This window comes from Onychostoma macrolepis, chromosome 09 (assembly GCF_012432095.1).
Source record: "Onychostoma macrolepis isolate SWU-2019 chromosome 09, ASM1243209v1, whole genome shotgun sequence".
Lineage (NCBI taxonomy): Eukaryota > Metazoa > Chordata > Actinopteri > Cypriniformes > Cyprinidae > Onychostoma > Onychostoma macrolepis.
The window spans coordinates 28,310,783-28,328,107 of NC_081163.1; the positions used below are offsets into that span (position 1 = coordinate 28,310,783).

The 17,325-nt window shown below is 37.1% G+C and overlaps 1 protein-coding gene and 1 long non-coding RNA gene across 2 annotated transcripts; both read right to left on the minus strand.

Annotated features, from left to right (window-relative positions):
• Positions 1–918: 918 nt before the first annotated feature.
• LOC131546505 (immunoglobulin superfamily member 2-like) lies at positions 919–12,775 on the minus strand. The gene is made up of 11 exons (XM_058786106.1): positions 12,639–12,775; positions 11,681–12,046; positions 10,939–11,355; positions 10,007–10,408; positions 9,431–9,814; positions 8,907–9,281; positions 6,245–6,628; positions 5,330–5,731; positions 4,448–5,242; positions 3,888–4,274; positions 919–3,048 (listed from the first exon to the last, which is right to left on the minus strand). Exons 1-11 carry the CDS (start codon positions 12,706–12,708, stop codon positions 2,837–2,839), a joined length of 4,194 nt encoding a protein of 1,397 aa, XP_058642089.1. The 5' UTR covers positions 12,709–12,775; the 3' UTR covers positions 919–2,836.
• A 2,185-nt stretch (positions 12,776–14,960) lies between these two features.
• Positions 14,961–16,189, minus strand: LOC131547450 (uncharacterized). Its single transcript, XR_009272936.1, has 3 exons — positions 15,660–16,189; positions 15,298–15,362; positions 14,961–15,206 (listed from the first exon to the last, which is right to left on the minus strand). It is a non-coding gene; the product is annotated as an uncharacterized LOC131547450 (long non-coding RNA).
• Positions 16,190–17,325: the final 1,136 nt, after the last annotated feature.

Genomic DNA, 17,325 nt, shown 5'->3' on the forward strand with positions numbered 1-17,325 from the left:
CAAACAGTTTAAATTGGTTGAAAATAATTTTGAATGATTTGTTAAGTTCGCTAATTTATTGAATGTTTTGAAGTTTCTCACCATACAGCAGTAACAGTAAACAATTCTGTATTAAAGCCAAGGTAGGTGTCGCTGATCAGCCTCTGGTCTGCCTGTGTGCTTTCATGTGTTTTGGAGGTGGTCTTTTATAGTTATTATGCAGGGAAGGTGCGATCTTGCTTTCAAAGCTAGCTTGTCTTTGTGTACTCATCATAACCTGCAGTAGCAGATTACAGTACACATGTGATGCATACTGTATAGCAGGGGTGTCAAACTCAGTTCCCGGAGGGCCACAGCCCTGCAGAGTTTAGTTCCAACCCTGCTCCAACACACAAACCATGCAGTTATCAAATAAGCCTAAATGACTTGATTAGCTGGATCAGGTGTGTTTATTAGGGTTGCATCTAAACTCTGCAGGGCTCCGGCCCTCCAGGAACTGAGTTTGACACCCCTGCTGTACAGCATGGTATGAAATCATTTGCTGCTGTGAGGCCACTTTTCACCACTAGAGAGCGATGTTTATCCATACCTTCAGTATGATGCGAGATTTTTGAGAAACAATGTGAAGTACAATCTCTTAAATAGAACTTATTTTGGGAAAATAAGACTATGGTTCTTTTATAGTGTCTCTGCATAAGATACCATTTTTAACTAAATATATAAGCGGAAGTAAAAAAATTCAGTTATGCAGAAAATGTGTTTGTGGCTATAACTAAATAGCCTGCAGATACAGTGCTGTGGGAAAGGCATGAAAAGTTGTTTCCTTTTTCACCATTATGAAGGCTTATAATTGGAACATCATTTGGGAAGTAGTGGGTGATAGACCTTAACAAATAACAGTGAAAAATTGACTCTATTTATTTATTTATTTTCAACAAAAATGTTTGGAAATTCATTTGTAATCTTTAGAAAAATATAGTACACTCCTGCTTTCAGTACCTGGTATTACCCCCTTCATTAGAAATCGCTTCCTAGGCATTGACCTAGTCAAAATGATAATGATATTATTTTATTATTATTATTATTATTGTTATTATTATTATTACGATCTTAAAAATAAAGGTGCTTTAAATGTTCTTCACAGTGATGCCATAGAAGAACCATTAAGTCAAAGGTTCTTTAAAGAACCATCTCTTTCTTACCTTTTAATAATCTGAAGAACCATCTTTTGCCACAAAGAACCATTTGTGAAACAGAAAGGTTCTTCAGATGTTAAAGGTTCTTTACGGAACCATTTAGACAAAAAAGGTTCTTCTATGGCATTGTGAAGCACCTTTATTTTTTAAGAGTGTATTATTATTATTATTATTCAGTGAAAGGAATGTACCATGTATTTGCTTGACAAAGTTTTTATTTAATATTTTGTATTTTCTAGTGGATTTTATGGTAGTAAATTTATGCAGAAGTTATAATCCATTTATTGTCTATTGTCAATTTTTGAGCATAGAAAATTTTCAAATCCAACTGTAGTAAATCTTGAATGCTTTGGAACACAGACTTAAGTTTGGTCTCTTTTTTAGAAGACTCTTGGCAGGTTATTGCTTAAGTGTAAAAGGTTAAAAAGTTTATTGATATGAAAGTGCACAAAAATACTGTGTTTTTGCAAAGAAAGCATTTTCCTCTGTGCCTTCATTGTCAGATCAACCCAACATACTTGAGCAAAAAAAAAAAACAAAAAAAAAAAAACCCACAACCACTGAATTGTGATTGTTAAACAGATCTGCTCAGAGCATCTTGACTTCCTGTCTACCATGAAAATGTCTTAACAGCATGTGTGGTGATCTGACTCAGTGACCACAGTTGCTGTTGCTATTGAACTGCCTGTGAGCAACTGAAAAGAATGAATTTAACTGCATACAATTGAAAATATAGCACCATCGTAACTATAACTTAATTTGTTTACAGCCATGTATACAGCACAATTCCAATGTGAACTCTATAATAATATGCAATTACAACTGCAGAAACCAAGTGAAAAATATGTTGTAGTTCTGTTCTGATACAATGGACAGTAGGGTAAAAACAAGGTTAAATAGTAGCAATACTTAATAAATACTTACTTTAATTTTTTTTTTTTGCATGATGTTTTCATCCTCAAAAACCAAGAACAAAACTACACTGTAAAAAGTGATAAGTTGACTTAACTTAATTTTTTTTTTAGAAAACCCGTTGCCTTAAAATTTTTAAGTAAATGATAATTAAAAAAATAAGTTAAGTGAATTGTCAAGTTCTTGAAAATTGAATTGTCAACTTTAAAAAAAAAAAAATAAATAAATAAATATTTACTTAATAATTTTAAGGCAACGGGTTTCCTAATTTTCTTTAAGTTAAGTCAACTTATCACTTTTACAGTGTAAGCGAGGTAAAATGCAACCTGAAATATGTTTTCAAAAGAGATTAAACATGGCCACAGTGTGATATTTGCAGTGGATTAATAACTAAGAGTATAAAATCTAAACTCAAGAGATTCTCAAACTATAAACACAAGCTTATTAAATATAAACAAACATTTTTGTTTAGCTTGGTAGGATTCTGTGTTTGGTCACCACTTGATGTATAATATAAAATCAAGGCCCTGAAACAAAACCAGCTGAGAACCACTAGTTTAAATATTCTATTTATTTTACCTCTTATAATAAATAGTTATAGCAATACAAATGAAACAGTCTGGTCAGAATGATCCTTAAATTTAGGGGTAAGTTAACTTTGTTAAAATAGGCTAGATATCCCTCAGTAACAACATTTTGTGTATGCAATTGTGTTTTACTGCACTAATACAGCTACTGTGCTAGAGGATCTAGGAATGATCTCCTGCACCCGGAGTTTCCTCAGGCATTGGAGTAAGAGGGTTATTTTCAGCCCACAGACTGTCTTTCTTCTTCTTCAGTTCAGAATTCCTTTTGTGATCCCTTCTCAACAACAATATTATGACCAATACTAGAATGAAAATCAGAGGAATAGTGACCCCCAGTGTCGCTCCCAATGGGTTTGTCTGTATTTCAGAATCACCTGAGAAGACAAACCAAATGTTAGCTATTAGCTTTTTGGACAAGAAAAATATTTATACAAAGGATTTATGGATAAACATGCTTTAAGTGATTTTAAAAATACTATTAGAGTTAGTGTTTTCATTATGTCATTTCCTGCAGCTCCAGAGTGATTAGTCATTTACAACTATAAAGCGCACTCCTCAAAATATGTATGTAGTTCTGGGCGATCTTGTGTTAGCCAAGAAACTGCCATTAAGTTGAATGAGAATGCTAACAGATAGCCTTCTCCAGGTATATAAGACCTCCTTCGAGTTTACTGACTTTGCACTGGAAGGTTGGGTTAGGGGCTGTGTTGTTGAGGTGACCATGAGTTTGCTAAAATCCAGGATCAACATCTTTGTTAGTCCTAGATCAACATTCCTGACAGAAACATAGTCCTACCCTGAACCCAAACCCTTACCACAACCTACCCCTAAAATCAGAGGGAAGTTATAGGTTGATGATGTACTAAACAAGTGGCCGATGGCCCCTTCACAGTTCTCACCAATGGCTTAACATTGGCTCAAGGCCAACTGTTGGCTTGGTGTGTCCTGACCTTTAAACTAACCTGATTTAGATCATCTGATCATTAGGAAAGAGTTCCATGAACTGAACTGAACCTGTCAGAAAAGAGAGACCAGTGCCGAGAATCCCCAGGTGTACAAGACCCTAACCCTGACATGAGTCTTAAACCTTACCCTAAAATCTGACTGGTTGGTCTGATTAATAATTTGGTGACTAAAGCCCAGTGGTAATTATCAATTATCAATTGCTTACAGCAGGGGTTCTCTAAAAACATGCTACATTCTGGATAGTTACCTTCAGTGTGAACATAGATGGAGAGCCCTCCAGATTTATCTGAAGCCAATTGCTTCCAGCTGTTAGCAGTTAGAAGCCACTCCTCAACTTGACAGTAGTATTGCCCCATATCAGTGGGGTTGATCTGTGGCACAGTCAGTTTATAGTGTGTGGCAAGTGGTCGGCCAAACACCAGATATTTATAGCTAAATTCACTGTGTAAGATACCGTCACGCATGGCGGTGAATATTGTGACTGGTCCTGCTTCCTTCTGAACCTTGAACCAGGTGACCTCAAAGGCAGACTTATCACTGGATCGTGAGTCAATGACACAGTCCACGGTGAACCCAGCCTGATGATTTGTAATGTTGAGCATTCGGTTGTCCTTCTGAACATGCAGTTTACTTTCTGTTTAAATTAAACAGAAATTCAAAGATCAAACAACAAAAACAAAACATACAGACACATCTAAGGAAGATCCTGTGTTGATAGTCATAAGCAGAGTCATAAGAGTTTTGAAAGTCAATAGTTATACTGCACTAAGAGATTAAACATGGACAAGATATAAATGGTTGTATTACCGATACTGTGAACTGTGACCATAGTTGAGCCTGATAGGTCTTTTGCCACTGGTTTCCACTGGCCCTCACAATCAAACTGGTACTGCTCAACTCTGCACTGGTAGCTTCCATTATCAGCTATATCAGAGTTTAATACTGCCAGATGGAAAGTACCAGAAGTAGGTATAGAGAAGCGTAACCTGTCCTGATTCATATGGTACTGTAGACGACCATTATAAGAGTAGGACAATAATGGTATCCCGCTAGTTGACTCTGGTCTATTAAATACCCACGTGAGACTGTAGAGATGAGTAGGGTCCTCTTTTCCTACATCCAGGGAGCATTCAAGATCAAACTGCTCTCCTTCTTTGATGAAACGATCCTTGTCCTTCTTGTCCATGGCAAAGCTGCCCTCTTTTTGCCTTTCCTCAGTGTCCACATGGATGGATATATCCCCAGATTTGTCTTCACCTATCCTTCTCCACTTGTTTGGAGCTGTCTGAATCCATTCAACAACCTGACAGTGGTACAGGCCAGTATCAGTGGGGTTGACGTTTGGCACTGTCAGCTTATAGTGCATGCCTTTTGGGTGTCCAAACACCAGATCTTTATCATTGATTGCACTGTGTAAGGTACCATCACGGCTGGCATTGAACATGATGACAGGTCGTTCATTTCTCTGACGCCTGGACCAAGTCACCTCAAACACAGATGCATCACTGGACCGTGATTCAATGACACAGTCAATGGTGAACCCCGCTTGTAGATTGCTAATGTTTAGGCTTTCTTCCTTCTTGTGAACGTGTAGTTTGTTCTCTAATTTTATAGAAAAAAATCAGCATTAATGTTCTTCTCAATTTTCTGATGATTTCAGAATTCTAAATTGAAATTTAGAGTACTCACCTATTAGCTGAACAGTAACATTGGTAAAACCTGACTTGTCGCTTGCCTTAAGTGACCATTGGCCTTTACAGTCCAGCTTGTACTGTTGAACTTGACAGTAGTAGCGCCCCCTGTCTTCCTGGATAGATCTATGGATAGTCAAGTGAAAGACACCCACTTCTGGGGTGAAGAAGTGGAGTCGTCCCTCAAGCTCTGAGTCAAAGCTGTTGTACTTCAGACGGCCATCATGACTATATGTCAGAAGTGCCACATTGGAGGACTGATATCGGTCAAACATCCAGGTAAGGGAGTAACGAAGAGTGGAATCAGACCCAATACCATCCACTGAGCATTTCAACATTAGCTGCTTTCCCTCTTCAACCTTCAGCTGAGTGTCAGCTTTATTCATTTTGAAATCACTGGCTGAAACCAAAAAGACAACAAGTCCAGCATCAGTAATTGGATCATGACATTATGTGGGTATGTGTTTTTTTTTTGGTCTGATTTTTTACATTTATTCAAAAATACATAAAAATTCATACATGCAAATATTTCTTTTTTTTTTAAATAGTTTTGATATTTTTAGTGGCATAAAGTAAAAAATGCCTAGGTGGTAACATCTGTCCTGAATCCAACGCACTTTCAAGTCAGTTCATAACTATTTTATGTTTTATGCATAATGGTTGCTAATTTGTATAAATTTGTACGATCTCATTTGTACATTTTCATACAATATTAGAAATATTTGAAACACTTTTGAAATCATACAAAGTACTTTTCTAGGAACTTGACATACATTTTTGACTTGACTCTCCTTCGACCTCTTTTTTTTTTTTTTTTCAGGACCCTGCATCATAATCAATTAAAAACTTATATTTGTGTAGAATAAAGCAGTTCAGTGAAAATACTTTTTCAGTGAAGTAAATGTGTTTTTACCTTTCTCTTTGACAACCATCTCTGTGGAAACAGACATTTTCTTTAGGGAATACCAGTCACCAAGAGGATCCTGAAGCCACTCTTCCACCTCACAATGATATTGTCCACTGTCAGATGTTCTGACTTGGTGGATAGTCAGCTGGAAGTTCTGTTTCTGTCTTATTTCCATACGGATCCTCTGGTCCATCTCTAGGCCAGCTGCAGGGCCAAACTTGACAACAGCATCTAGGTCCATAGATAAGAGCATCTGGGATCCAAATATCCATGTTATCGTGAAACGAGAGGTATTTGTGGTTGTCCTCATGACTGAGCATTCAAGCTTAGCATCAGTGTTGACAGTGTATTCCAAATGAGAGGTGGGTGAGGACAGTCTCATCTTGCTGACTGATGTTAAACATTACAAAGTGAGGAGGAAAGAGAGATCAAACAGCTGAATTTACAGTTATCTAAATGCTTTACTTAAAAAAAAGGGTTGTTCTGAACATGTGCAAAGAGAACAAACTGGCAAAAGTGCTCTGGGAAAGGACATTTACAAATGACCTGTCATTTAATTTCCATGTGTGAGTCTCTTTTGTAGTAGTCCTTTAGTATATATATATATATATATATATATATATATATATATTAGTGGTGGGCATAGATACATTTTTTAAATCTAGATTAATCTCACTGTAATCTTGGAATTAATCTAGATTAAAATGGCTCATTTGAATTCTGCCAAGTAGATAAGTAAACAACTAGCAGTCATCAAGAATTTAATATTGATAATAACATTGAAGACATTGTATGATTATTCCTTAAAGATAAGGTTTTAATAGTTTTAGTAGTAGTAGCCTATTACGTTCTGCCCAATGTCTTCAAGTGAAACCAAACTTTTATTTTGACGGGTTGCCGTGAGGATAGTTTTTCTCAAATTAAACGCTCGAATGCTCATGAAGTGACTCTCAGAGTAGTTCTGGAGATGTTGTTCATGTATTTATGTCCTCATTTAGTGAGACGACAGATGTTAATATCGCCGCAAGCGTCACGCGGTCTTCTGTATGAGTAGTGAACAAACCCGCGCGTCTGCGCCATACATTAACACAGAGACACACAGAAGTCATATTTAAATAGACGTTTTGCGGTTTAATATTTACAAATAGGAGTGGGAGTGTGCTCACTTGTGTGTGCGCTTACGTCTGTTTGTTTGTGTGTGTGCGTGTGTGTGTGTGCGAACCGGGGCGGAACTCCGCTGTGCGCGCGATACAGAGAGCGCGACCATGTAACGTAGAGACAGAAATGACTTGCCGATTTCCATTGGGAAGCTTCTTAAAATAAATTTTCCTGAAGCAAACCCGGCGGCTTCATAGCTGCATCCATGTTAGCACGCATACACACAGGTTCAAGACTCGTTCTCGCCCCCTACAGTGCTATTCGGCTAGGTATACATCCGCGCTAAACTATCAAGGTGAAAGTCATCATAGCTTGCGTATTATAGACCCAGCTCCCAACCCAACTTTGAGAATAGATTAACGGCGATATTTTTTTATCGCCCGATAAGAGTCTCACGTTAACGCAGCACGTTAACGCCGATAACGCCCACCACTAATATATATATATATATATATATATATATATATATATATATATATATATATATATATATATATATACAGGCAAGCAGATGTGCCCAGAACTATGCAACACACAAATGTTTCAGGTTAAGAATTTTTCCATAGAAAACCATGATGAACCATTTTTCTGTTGTGTTCATATTTTGGACTCATCAGCTTGCCTGTATAGAGTGTGCATCTTAAATAAAGTGTAGGCTATACTGAATTTGATCTTTTAAAATCACTGTCTTAGAACATTAAGGCAGGATAAGCAGTTTTCATCTTAAGCACTTTAGAATGTCTCTTCTTTTTTTGTGACTAAAAAACTGTGACTGGTGCTGTATATGGGTCACAAGAGCCAGAAACGTGTAGTTTGTTTACATATAATTGTTTTCTTTAGACTGGTGAAATAGTCCAAATATTGTTGGACAGATGTAAAATTGACAAGCCTGTGCTGCAGTTCTGGATGTTTTGCCCTCCAGGTCTCCGTACCGATCAAATGACTAAAAATATTGTTTATTAATATTACTCAATACATATTTGTGTAATTACAATGTAACATTTAAAATAAAATATGACCAGGATGGGATATGGGCAAGATTAGGGGAAAGGGTAGGTTTAACAATTAGTTAAGGGTTGTTGTATGGTAAAAATTCTGATTATATGTGTAATTTTATGCAGATACTTTAAATATAATTACAGTGTAACAGTTTGTAGGTACACTTTTTTATGTATGTGGTTAAGACACCAAATGTAATGTGGGTCCAAACTCTATCATATTTGAGCTTTTTCAGATTCCAACTCTGGAAATTCACGCAACCAGTTTCACAAGGTGGATTCTGGGATTATTTTAAGCAGTATTGAAGGAACTATGCTGTACTTTTGTTGGCTATTTCACTATTCAGTCAAACTTTTACATATAACATTACAAAGAAATTAATCTAAGAGCACCTTTTTCTTAAGTCCTATGCATTTTGAGTATTTCTGAGTATAAAAATGAGAGCATGTCCAAACGTTTAATGCAGATTGAACCTTACATACATTATTTTTGAATTAATAGCTGTTTTTACCAGGTTTTTGTACAGTCACCGCCAATGGGTTGGAGTTCTTCAAGGCTTTCTGTACATCCTTTTGATAGGCATCAACTTGACACTGGTACTGTCCGTCTTGTTGCTTGCTGGCTCTCGGCACCATGAGAGTGAAACGAGTGTCTGTCGGCAGTGCTTCAATGGACAGCTGATAGTTTCTCTGATCTGCTCTCCAGGCGATTTCTCCAGTGTGGCGTATGGATAAAATATTTGTTTGAACAGTTGAATTGCGGGGCTGAAACATCCAGCGTACAGCCAAAGACACTTTAGGCCCTTTGACTGTGCATAGCAGTTCTACTGGAGACTCTATAGGAACATTTGTTGTACGACTTTTCAAGGTCACCTTCATTAGAGATTCTGAAAAGAAATGTCTGCAGTGATTATTTAAATTTTAATATCAGTAGCAGTACAAATTTGAGCAATGTAACGACAAAGAATTTTTGGCTGAATGTCTTGACAGTTTTCTCTGTTACTGAGAATAATGTGTGATTATATAGTAATCTTACCAACAGAATTAACTATAATGGCTTTTTGCTGAGATTGGGTGTTGGCTGTCTTCATCTCGCCATTGCTCTGTACTGTCCATTCAGACACAATGCACTTATAATCGCCGCTGTCAGATGTTGCAGATGCACCAATCTCTAGAATAAAGTTTCCAGCTGGAGAATGAAGTGTTTGAACATTTCTGCTCTGATATCTTGCCCCAACATCTTTCATCACTCCCTCATGGGTCAGACTAATGACATCACTGAAGGAAACCCCCGAGTCTTTCTTGTGTTGCCATGACACAGATAAAGGACCTTTGAATCCCGACACTGAGCAGGTGACCCGCAGAGCATCTCCCTCAGTCACTGCATCCTCCATCACCATGACCACCGCCAGATCACTCTCTGACCAGACAGGCAGAAAGAAAAAAAACAAGAAAAAAAACAGACAATGTCAGTGTCTGCAAAGAGTGCAAACCAATGCCTATTACTTCAAGGCAAGCATCACTGTTACTGTCACTCATAATTACGTTTAGCTATCTTCTCCATACTTAACTTTGAACAAATAGCACAATGACTATAGGAGGAACAATTTACCTTTAGCCGTGATGCTCAAATTCTCTGGACTAGACATTTGTTTTTGTACTTTTTTGAAGGTGCCATCTTCATTCATGTTTTCCTGCCATACTTCACACTGGTATTGGCCTTGGTCCTCAGCCCGAGCCGAACGGATGGTCAGCAGGTAGTCCATGTGACTGGTTTTCACTGCTCTCATCTCTGCTGCATTCTCTCTCTCTTTGTAACTATCAAACATAGTGAGCATCCCAAATGATCCAATTTGGGCCACTTTCTGCTGGTTCTTCAGCCAAGTCACCGAGAAGAAATGACCAGGATGGTTCTGTGCATTCACACTGCAGTGAATGTCCAGTGCGTCTCCCTCCTGTAGTGGCCCCTTTGAAGCCTTCAAATAAACACTGAATGAACCTACACCAGGGGCCACTTTTGAGACACAGGAAACAGCATGAGATTAAACAGGTTCTCTTACACAACTTCCTGTGTATGACTCTACTCATACACACTCAGTTATTACACCAGGTTGTGACCTACTTAGTTACATATGACATCCTTTGTACATTATTATGCTACAAATGTATCTGTCATTTGGTAGAAGCTAGAAATGCCATCATGGGCAGGCTGTGTGACCTGCCTTCTTCCTCAAAAAGATTTACGAACTATAGGTAACAGAAAATATGACACAGAATGCATTAACACATGGGTTCAACAATTTTTTATTATTTTTTTCTCTGCTGTGAGTTATTGACTGAAAAGAGCATGAAACTATTACAATTTAAGAAAAACTTAGAAAAGTGGGTAGATAAATGGGACTAAATATCAACATTTGACTGTAAGGATATTATTGTTACTTTCGTACATTAAACTTTTTTCCTAGACACTAAGTGCAAAATCTGTTTCCTGGAGTAAAAATCAGCTGAGACCCTCTGGTTTAAATCACAAAATATGAATCTCACCGATTGGTTTGATCTCCACATTGCATGCTGTGGTGGTTTTGTGGGCAATCTGTGTCCAGGAACGGTCTGGGTCTTGGATCCACTCAATGGCTTTGCAGAAGAACTTCCCCTGGTCTGACAGCTGCACTTGAGGCATCTTCAGTCTGTAGGTTGTGTCCTCCACCTTATCCATGCTGATAAGACCAGCACCATAGCGATCCTCAAATTCAGCTCCTGGCTTTACAGTCAGATCTTTATCCAGAGTAATGATTGGCCGGGGGTTTTCATCCTGTTCACCATGGAGAAACCAGGTGACGGACAGATGAGTATGTTGAAAAGTCTGGCTGGAGACCTGGCACTCAAGCTGAAGAGGATCACCTTCAGACAAGCTCTGAGAGGGAGAGCCAGAGTATGATGCCTCTAGAGTGTCTGCAATCACTGTGGATAAAACAGTCTTTTTTTTTTTTTTTTTGTCATTGAAAATGTATTTACAAAGTTTAAAAAAAAGTGAATGACCCATATGCATTTTTCGAAGCCAATACTAACAGCTAGAGAACTGATATCAGCTGATATTATATCATTGACTGATGGATGATACAGTAGTGTTTAATATAAATATATTATAGCTTATAGCTGATCACCTTCTTTTGGGATACATGGGAATGTGAATGGATGTTAAATGATGGATTTCTCTTTCAATAATCTCAAAATGCCAAATCATCTCATTAATCACCAAAACCCTCAAAATAAATAAATATCTTACCATTAAGCTTTGTTTCATCATCATAATCTCCGTAATATGCACCACCTGTGTGTAGGGTCTCACAGAGCAAATCACCTGCCTCATTCTCCAGCAAATTGTTGATCTTCAAGAGAACTGAAGATCCTGACAGCCTTTGAATCTCAATCTCTTTATTTCTTACTCTATCGGAGAACATTCCATAGGCAAAGCCTGGGTCACTGGTACTGATCATATTAATAATGTTTGGTTTCTTGACAATGAACTGAAAATCCCGGTTAGATGGGCCTGTAAACCCTGTAACATTACAGGATATGGAGATGGGATATCCTTTCACTCTATACAGAGGACCTTTCTGTATCTGGACCTGAATCTGACCACTGCAAAGATCTGTGTGGAAAGAGGCAAGACAGGCAAATCTCAAAGAGATATTTTACCCAGAAATAAACATAGTCATCATTTACTCACCCTAATGTTCCAAACACATATAACTTAAGTTCATTTTTTTAATTCACACTTCTCTTTTCCATACAATAAAGTGAATGGCAACCGGAGACATTGACCTTCAAAAAATATGACTCCTGCACTATGTGCTATATTCCAAGTCTTCTGAAGCCAAATTATATTTGCGTGACAGTATTAGTTCCCTCTTGTCTTATGAAAGAGCAAGGTCGAATATATGGAAGTGCAAATCAGATTTAAGAGCTTCAAAATCTATATATTCACAAGTCATATAGTCAGACCACTTGTATGTAACATTTATGGTATTCTATAGTAATTTTTGAAGCCTTACAGCTGTGATCGTAATCACCATTCACATTCATTGTATGGAAAAGTTCAGCTTGAATGTTTGCTAGCCTTTTGCATTTCAAATTGGATTTGAGTCAACATGAGGGTGAGAAAATGACATACTGTCACAAAACTTATATATCCTCAGAGAAAATAATTCAAGGTTTATATCTGTGATTCAGTTCAGTCTTACCCCACTGCAGGAGTCCTGTGAGACACAACAATAGTTGCAGGTTCCACACTTGGCACCAAACGTCTACCATCCTTAAACAGATTGATCCTTTTGCTTTCTCTCTCAAGTTAATATAGGTTTCATTGAGAGTGCCTAAACCTGATATATGTCCTCTGAAGCAAGCGACTGTGACACATCAGACAAAGAGGAAACAACTGTGATGATATTGGTTTCCTGTCGTCTCGCATGTCACTGATCTTGACACTTGCTTCACTGCCCTCAAATTTATCACTGTTCATGTGAACAGAGCATTATGAATCTTTCATAATATGATACTTTGGCCAAATAACAGAAAAAAACTGAACACCCACATAATGATAGAAAACTGGGGGATACGGGACACGAGTCAGGAAAAATAAATAAATAAAAAAACATTTGCATACGATTTCATTAAAATACATTTGTTACAGTATTTTTTAATCTTTGTTAATGTTAGTTAATGAAAATAGTCGTTCATTGGTAGTTCATGTTAGTTCACAGTGCATTAACAAATGTTAGCAAACAACTTTTGATTTTAATAATGTGTTAGTAAATGTTGAAATTAACATTAAGATAAATGCTGCAGAAGTATTGTTTATTCTTAGTTCATGTTAACTACTGAACCTTATTGTGAAGTGTTACCATTTATATAAATGTATCTGTATACAATAAAGCCACAACACCAACTACCAATAGGAGGTTTCCGGCCGACAGCAAAAATGTATTTTGCCTATGTCACAATTTGAGGTCAGTCCGGCCCTGTATTTAATACTGATTATGTTGCCAAATTGGTTTGGAACAGCTGTTGAATAAACAATTAAACTGAACATGTCTATCTGCTTGACTGACAGTTTTATTGATCACTGAGAGAGCATTGACTTGGTATGATGTTGGTTCAATATAATTTTTTTATTTATTTTTTAAATAGCTTGGATGTAGTAAACTACTTTTGCCATGTTGCTGTAGCTTAGCTTGCTACATTTCCCAGGGCTGTAGCTTTAGTGTAGTTAAGCTTCATTTAAAGAAGAGTAACTGTTAGCTTAGCTCACTACATTTTCCAAGTAGCTTGCCCAACACTGCAGATTGGTCAGGCAAGTTTCAGTCGAATGCACGTCTTTGCTAATGCCATGGTATAGATGTAATAGATGTAACATCCCAGACCAAATTTCCCCTTCTACTGTAGATCACCAGGGGTTGCCCTCTTTAGAATATCGAACTGTTACTCTAGTTCCTGTCACATTACTTCCTGGTTGTTCATTGGGCCACAAAGTTATCTCACTCACTCTTTGTGAAATATTGTTTATCTAGACCGGGGGCCTGTACAATGAAGCCAGTTTAGCTGGCTAGCCAGGTAAGTTTCAGTTTAGTTTGCGCCAACTCTGGGTTTTAGGTACCATGAAAGTGGCTTGGCTTTTAGTGGTGTCCATCGCCATAGTAACTTACAGGGGCAGATTATGTTCTGGTTTAGAGATCTCAAACCAAAATTTGACCAATCAGCTTCAAGCAAAGTGACACGTCTCCGATGCAATAAAGCCACTCCTCCAGTTTCTCTCCCTACAAATTAAAGGACACTATATATTAAAACATTTTTAAAGATAAAATCATCAGATTTTTAGAGATGATTATTTTTTATAATTATTTTATATTATTTATATAAGTAGCTTAGTTTAATTAGTAATTATTAAGCTTTATTTAAAATCAATGTAAACATATAGATAATATAGATAATATGCAATATAAATAAGTTTTAGAATCAATAGCTTTAAACATGACTACATATGAGCTTAGATTTTTAAGTGTTTTTATACCTATAAATATTATAAACTCTATAAACTAACTTTACAACTTTTACTTGCACTTATATAGTAAGATGTTTTCTTTAAGTTTTCCTCTTTCATGGATAGATCGTTTCATGATCGTGCTGTGTAAATGTGTTTAAATCCTAAATATTGTTCAATCTTTTAATCTTCGCACTGACTCTCTCACAAGAAGTGAATCATAGTTTTAAGGCATGTGATTGGCTGCTCATTACTGATGTCACACTTTCATGTGCACGCGCTCCATTAACTCAGGATCAAGCCTGAGCTGACAGAGAAAGTTGATGATCAGCTTCATGCACTGTTAGACATTTCAAAGAGTTTTTACAGTAACTTACTGGCAACACTGTTGCCAGTAAGTTACTGTAATTACGATTGACAGTAGCAAACTGTATTTACATAGGTAATACTGGCATTCAATTAAAACAGACAATAATTACAAAATATAAAATGCTTTATTTAAAACATTGCATGTATAACACTTAAACATACAATCTTCCAATGCTGGAACAGTGCAACTTCACCATTTCTCCTGTCTTAGGACGTTTTGCAGTGCGTTATGTTGTGTCCACTGGATTCATCCTTACAAAGAATCTTTGGCAACAGAAATATAATGGGGAAAAAGACAAACAGCCAAAGAATACATAGCCATCTGCAAAACCCAGGTGCTGCTCCAAAACGTGGCCACCACCTTCGCTCACCATCCACTTTGTTAGTGACAGAAACGTCTTCTCTGAAAAACAAGAAGTAGGAATAACACACTTTTAAAAGGCAAACCTCATACAGAATACACAAACCTCTCAAAACCGTAGTTGTTCTCTTACCATGAATTGTCAGTCTCAGGGTGGCTGGCCTGCTCATGTCTTTCTTGATGCTTCATTGCAGTTGCCTTTAAAACACAAATACAAAAAAAATGCAGTAAATCTTAAAATCTATTAAAAACTATAACAAACTAATTCTAAAACTAGAAAAGGCAGCTAGCCATAAAACTTGTTTAACTTAGCTAACATAGGATTTTATTTTCTCAGGCTACTGGCCAACATGAACTACTAACACCTGAACAAAATTTCAAATTAGTTAACCCAATGTTAATATAAGATAAGCGTTGCTCGTTAAAAATAATTTTAATTCAGTAACTTAATTCAATAAGCTGACAAAAGTCGTTTGAAATGACAGCGCAGTTTACCATGGTAGTTTGTTACCGCCATGTTGACGGGAAATGTTTGCAGGTAAATAAATTGCGGGTTCATCCCCATCTTCCGTGCTACCAGCGCGGCACAACTCGATAAAAAACAATATAGAACCCATTATATATTCTATTTACAGTGGATGCGGACAGTAAAGTGATGCCCCGGTATATTTCTGACGTACAGATGCACTCCAAGCGCTCGCGCTGTTTCTGACACGAAGTACAAACGGATTTTCCAATCATTACAAGCGATGAAACACGTCCAGTAGTCAACTAGCTGTGCATTAAATGATTTGAATGCACGACGTGGAGGAGAAAGAACCGCCCGATGCACAGCGGAGGGTGGTTGCCTCCGCGAAGTGCATTCAAATCGTTTAATGCACAGCTAGCCGTTGATTATCCCGTTCATGCCATGGTCATTTCCCAGCATTCACATATTAAAGATGTTAACAATATTTGTGCTGCAATATTTGACCGGAACGATAAAAATGACGGTTATTTCCGTCTGTATTACTATTCAACTGTAACTGTATGTTACTATGGTTACCAATGTTTATAGGAAGCGCATTAATATGGAACGTGATTAAACTGACCTGGAACTACCTGCGCAGTTCAACGAATTTAATCAACACCTGCCAGCCAATCAGAATCGAGTATTCAGACAGACCATGGCATAAAACAATATAATAGCCTATTATGATATAACGATGTTGTGTATACTATAGAAACAGAGAGTTTTACTCATTGAAAGATTATTAGTGATGAAATAATTACTTTATAATTGTATTGGAGTCTTACACACATGCTATAAATTCTGAATCGTTCATTTGTGTGATGACAGCTATTTTGGGAGTGGCTTGATGGAGCACAGGAGATGCAGATAACTTGATCTCTAAGAAACTTTAATTAATGCTGTCACATAAGAAATTTGGCTTCAAAGATAAAATTAAATGAATTTCTAATTACAACATTGACATAAAAATGTAAAGCCTGTACAAATACTAGACATCATGAATATAAATAATTGGGAATCATGTAAAAAAAAATTACAAATAAATTAAAAAACAGTACACATTTAATTTATCTATTATAACATTTATGTAGTTTTGTTCGCTTGGCTGTTTCCTTATAAGGGTCCAGACATTTGTCAAGTTTTTCGTCAGGTGTCTTTTTTAATGATATGTCATTACGTTGCTGTTTTGCCGCCAGCCGGGGGAACTATGACGTCACTTTGTAGGCGGATCGGCTGTTAGCATGAAACTGGTTCCCTCGACAAAAAGCCAATGGGATTTTTCCTTAGGCTTTTGGATTATCGCAAAAAATAAGCTCTGTGCTCAATCATAGTTCATGAAATTTACACGTTTTGTCCATCAAGATAATCTTCACAAAATAATATAACGTTGACGAATTTTGAAGCCTAAATAAAAGCGCCAGAACTGAAAAGCTAAACTAGTTATTTACACCGCTGTTAGGATACCCACCTTGCTTTCACGTTTACGCTTTTGGTTTTATCCTGTTGGTCCACATGGATTAGTCCGCCATGTTACAATGAAACAGAATATTGCATTGTAGAAATTGTAACAACCTCTGATATTAATCTGAATTTGGACATATGAAGATTAGTTTTGAGTCTTCAGTCAAACTCTTCAGTTTGATTACCCAG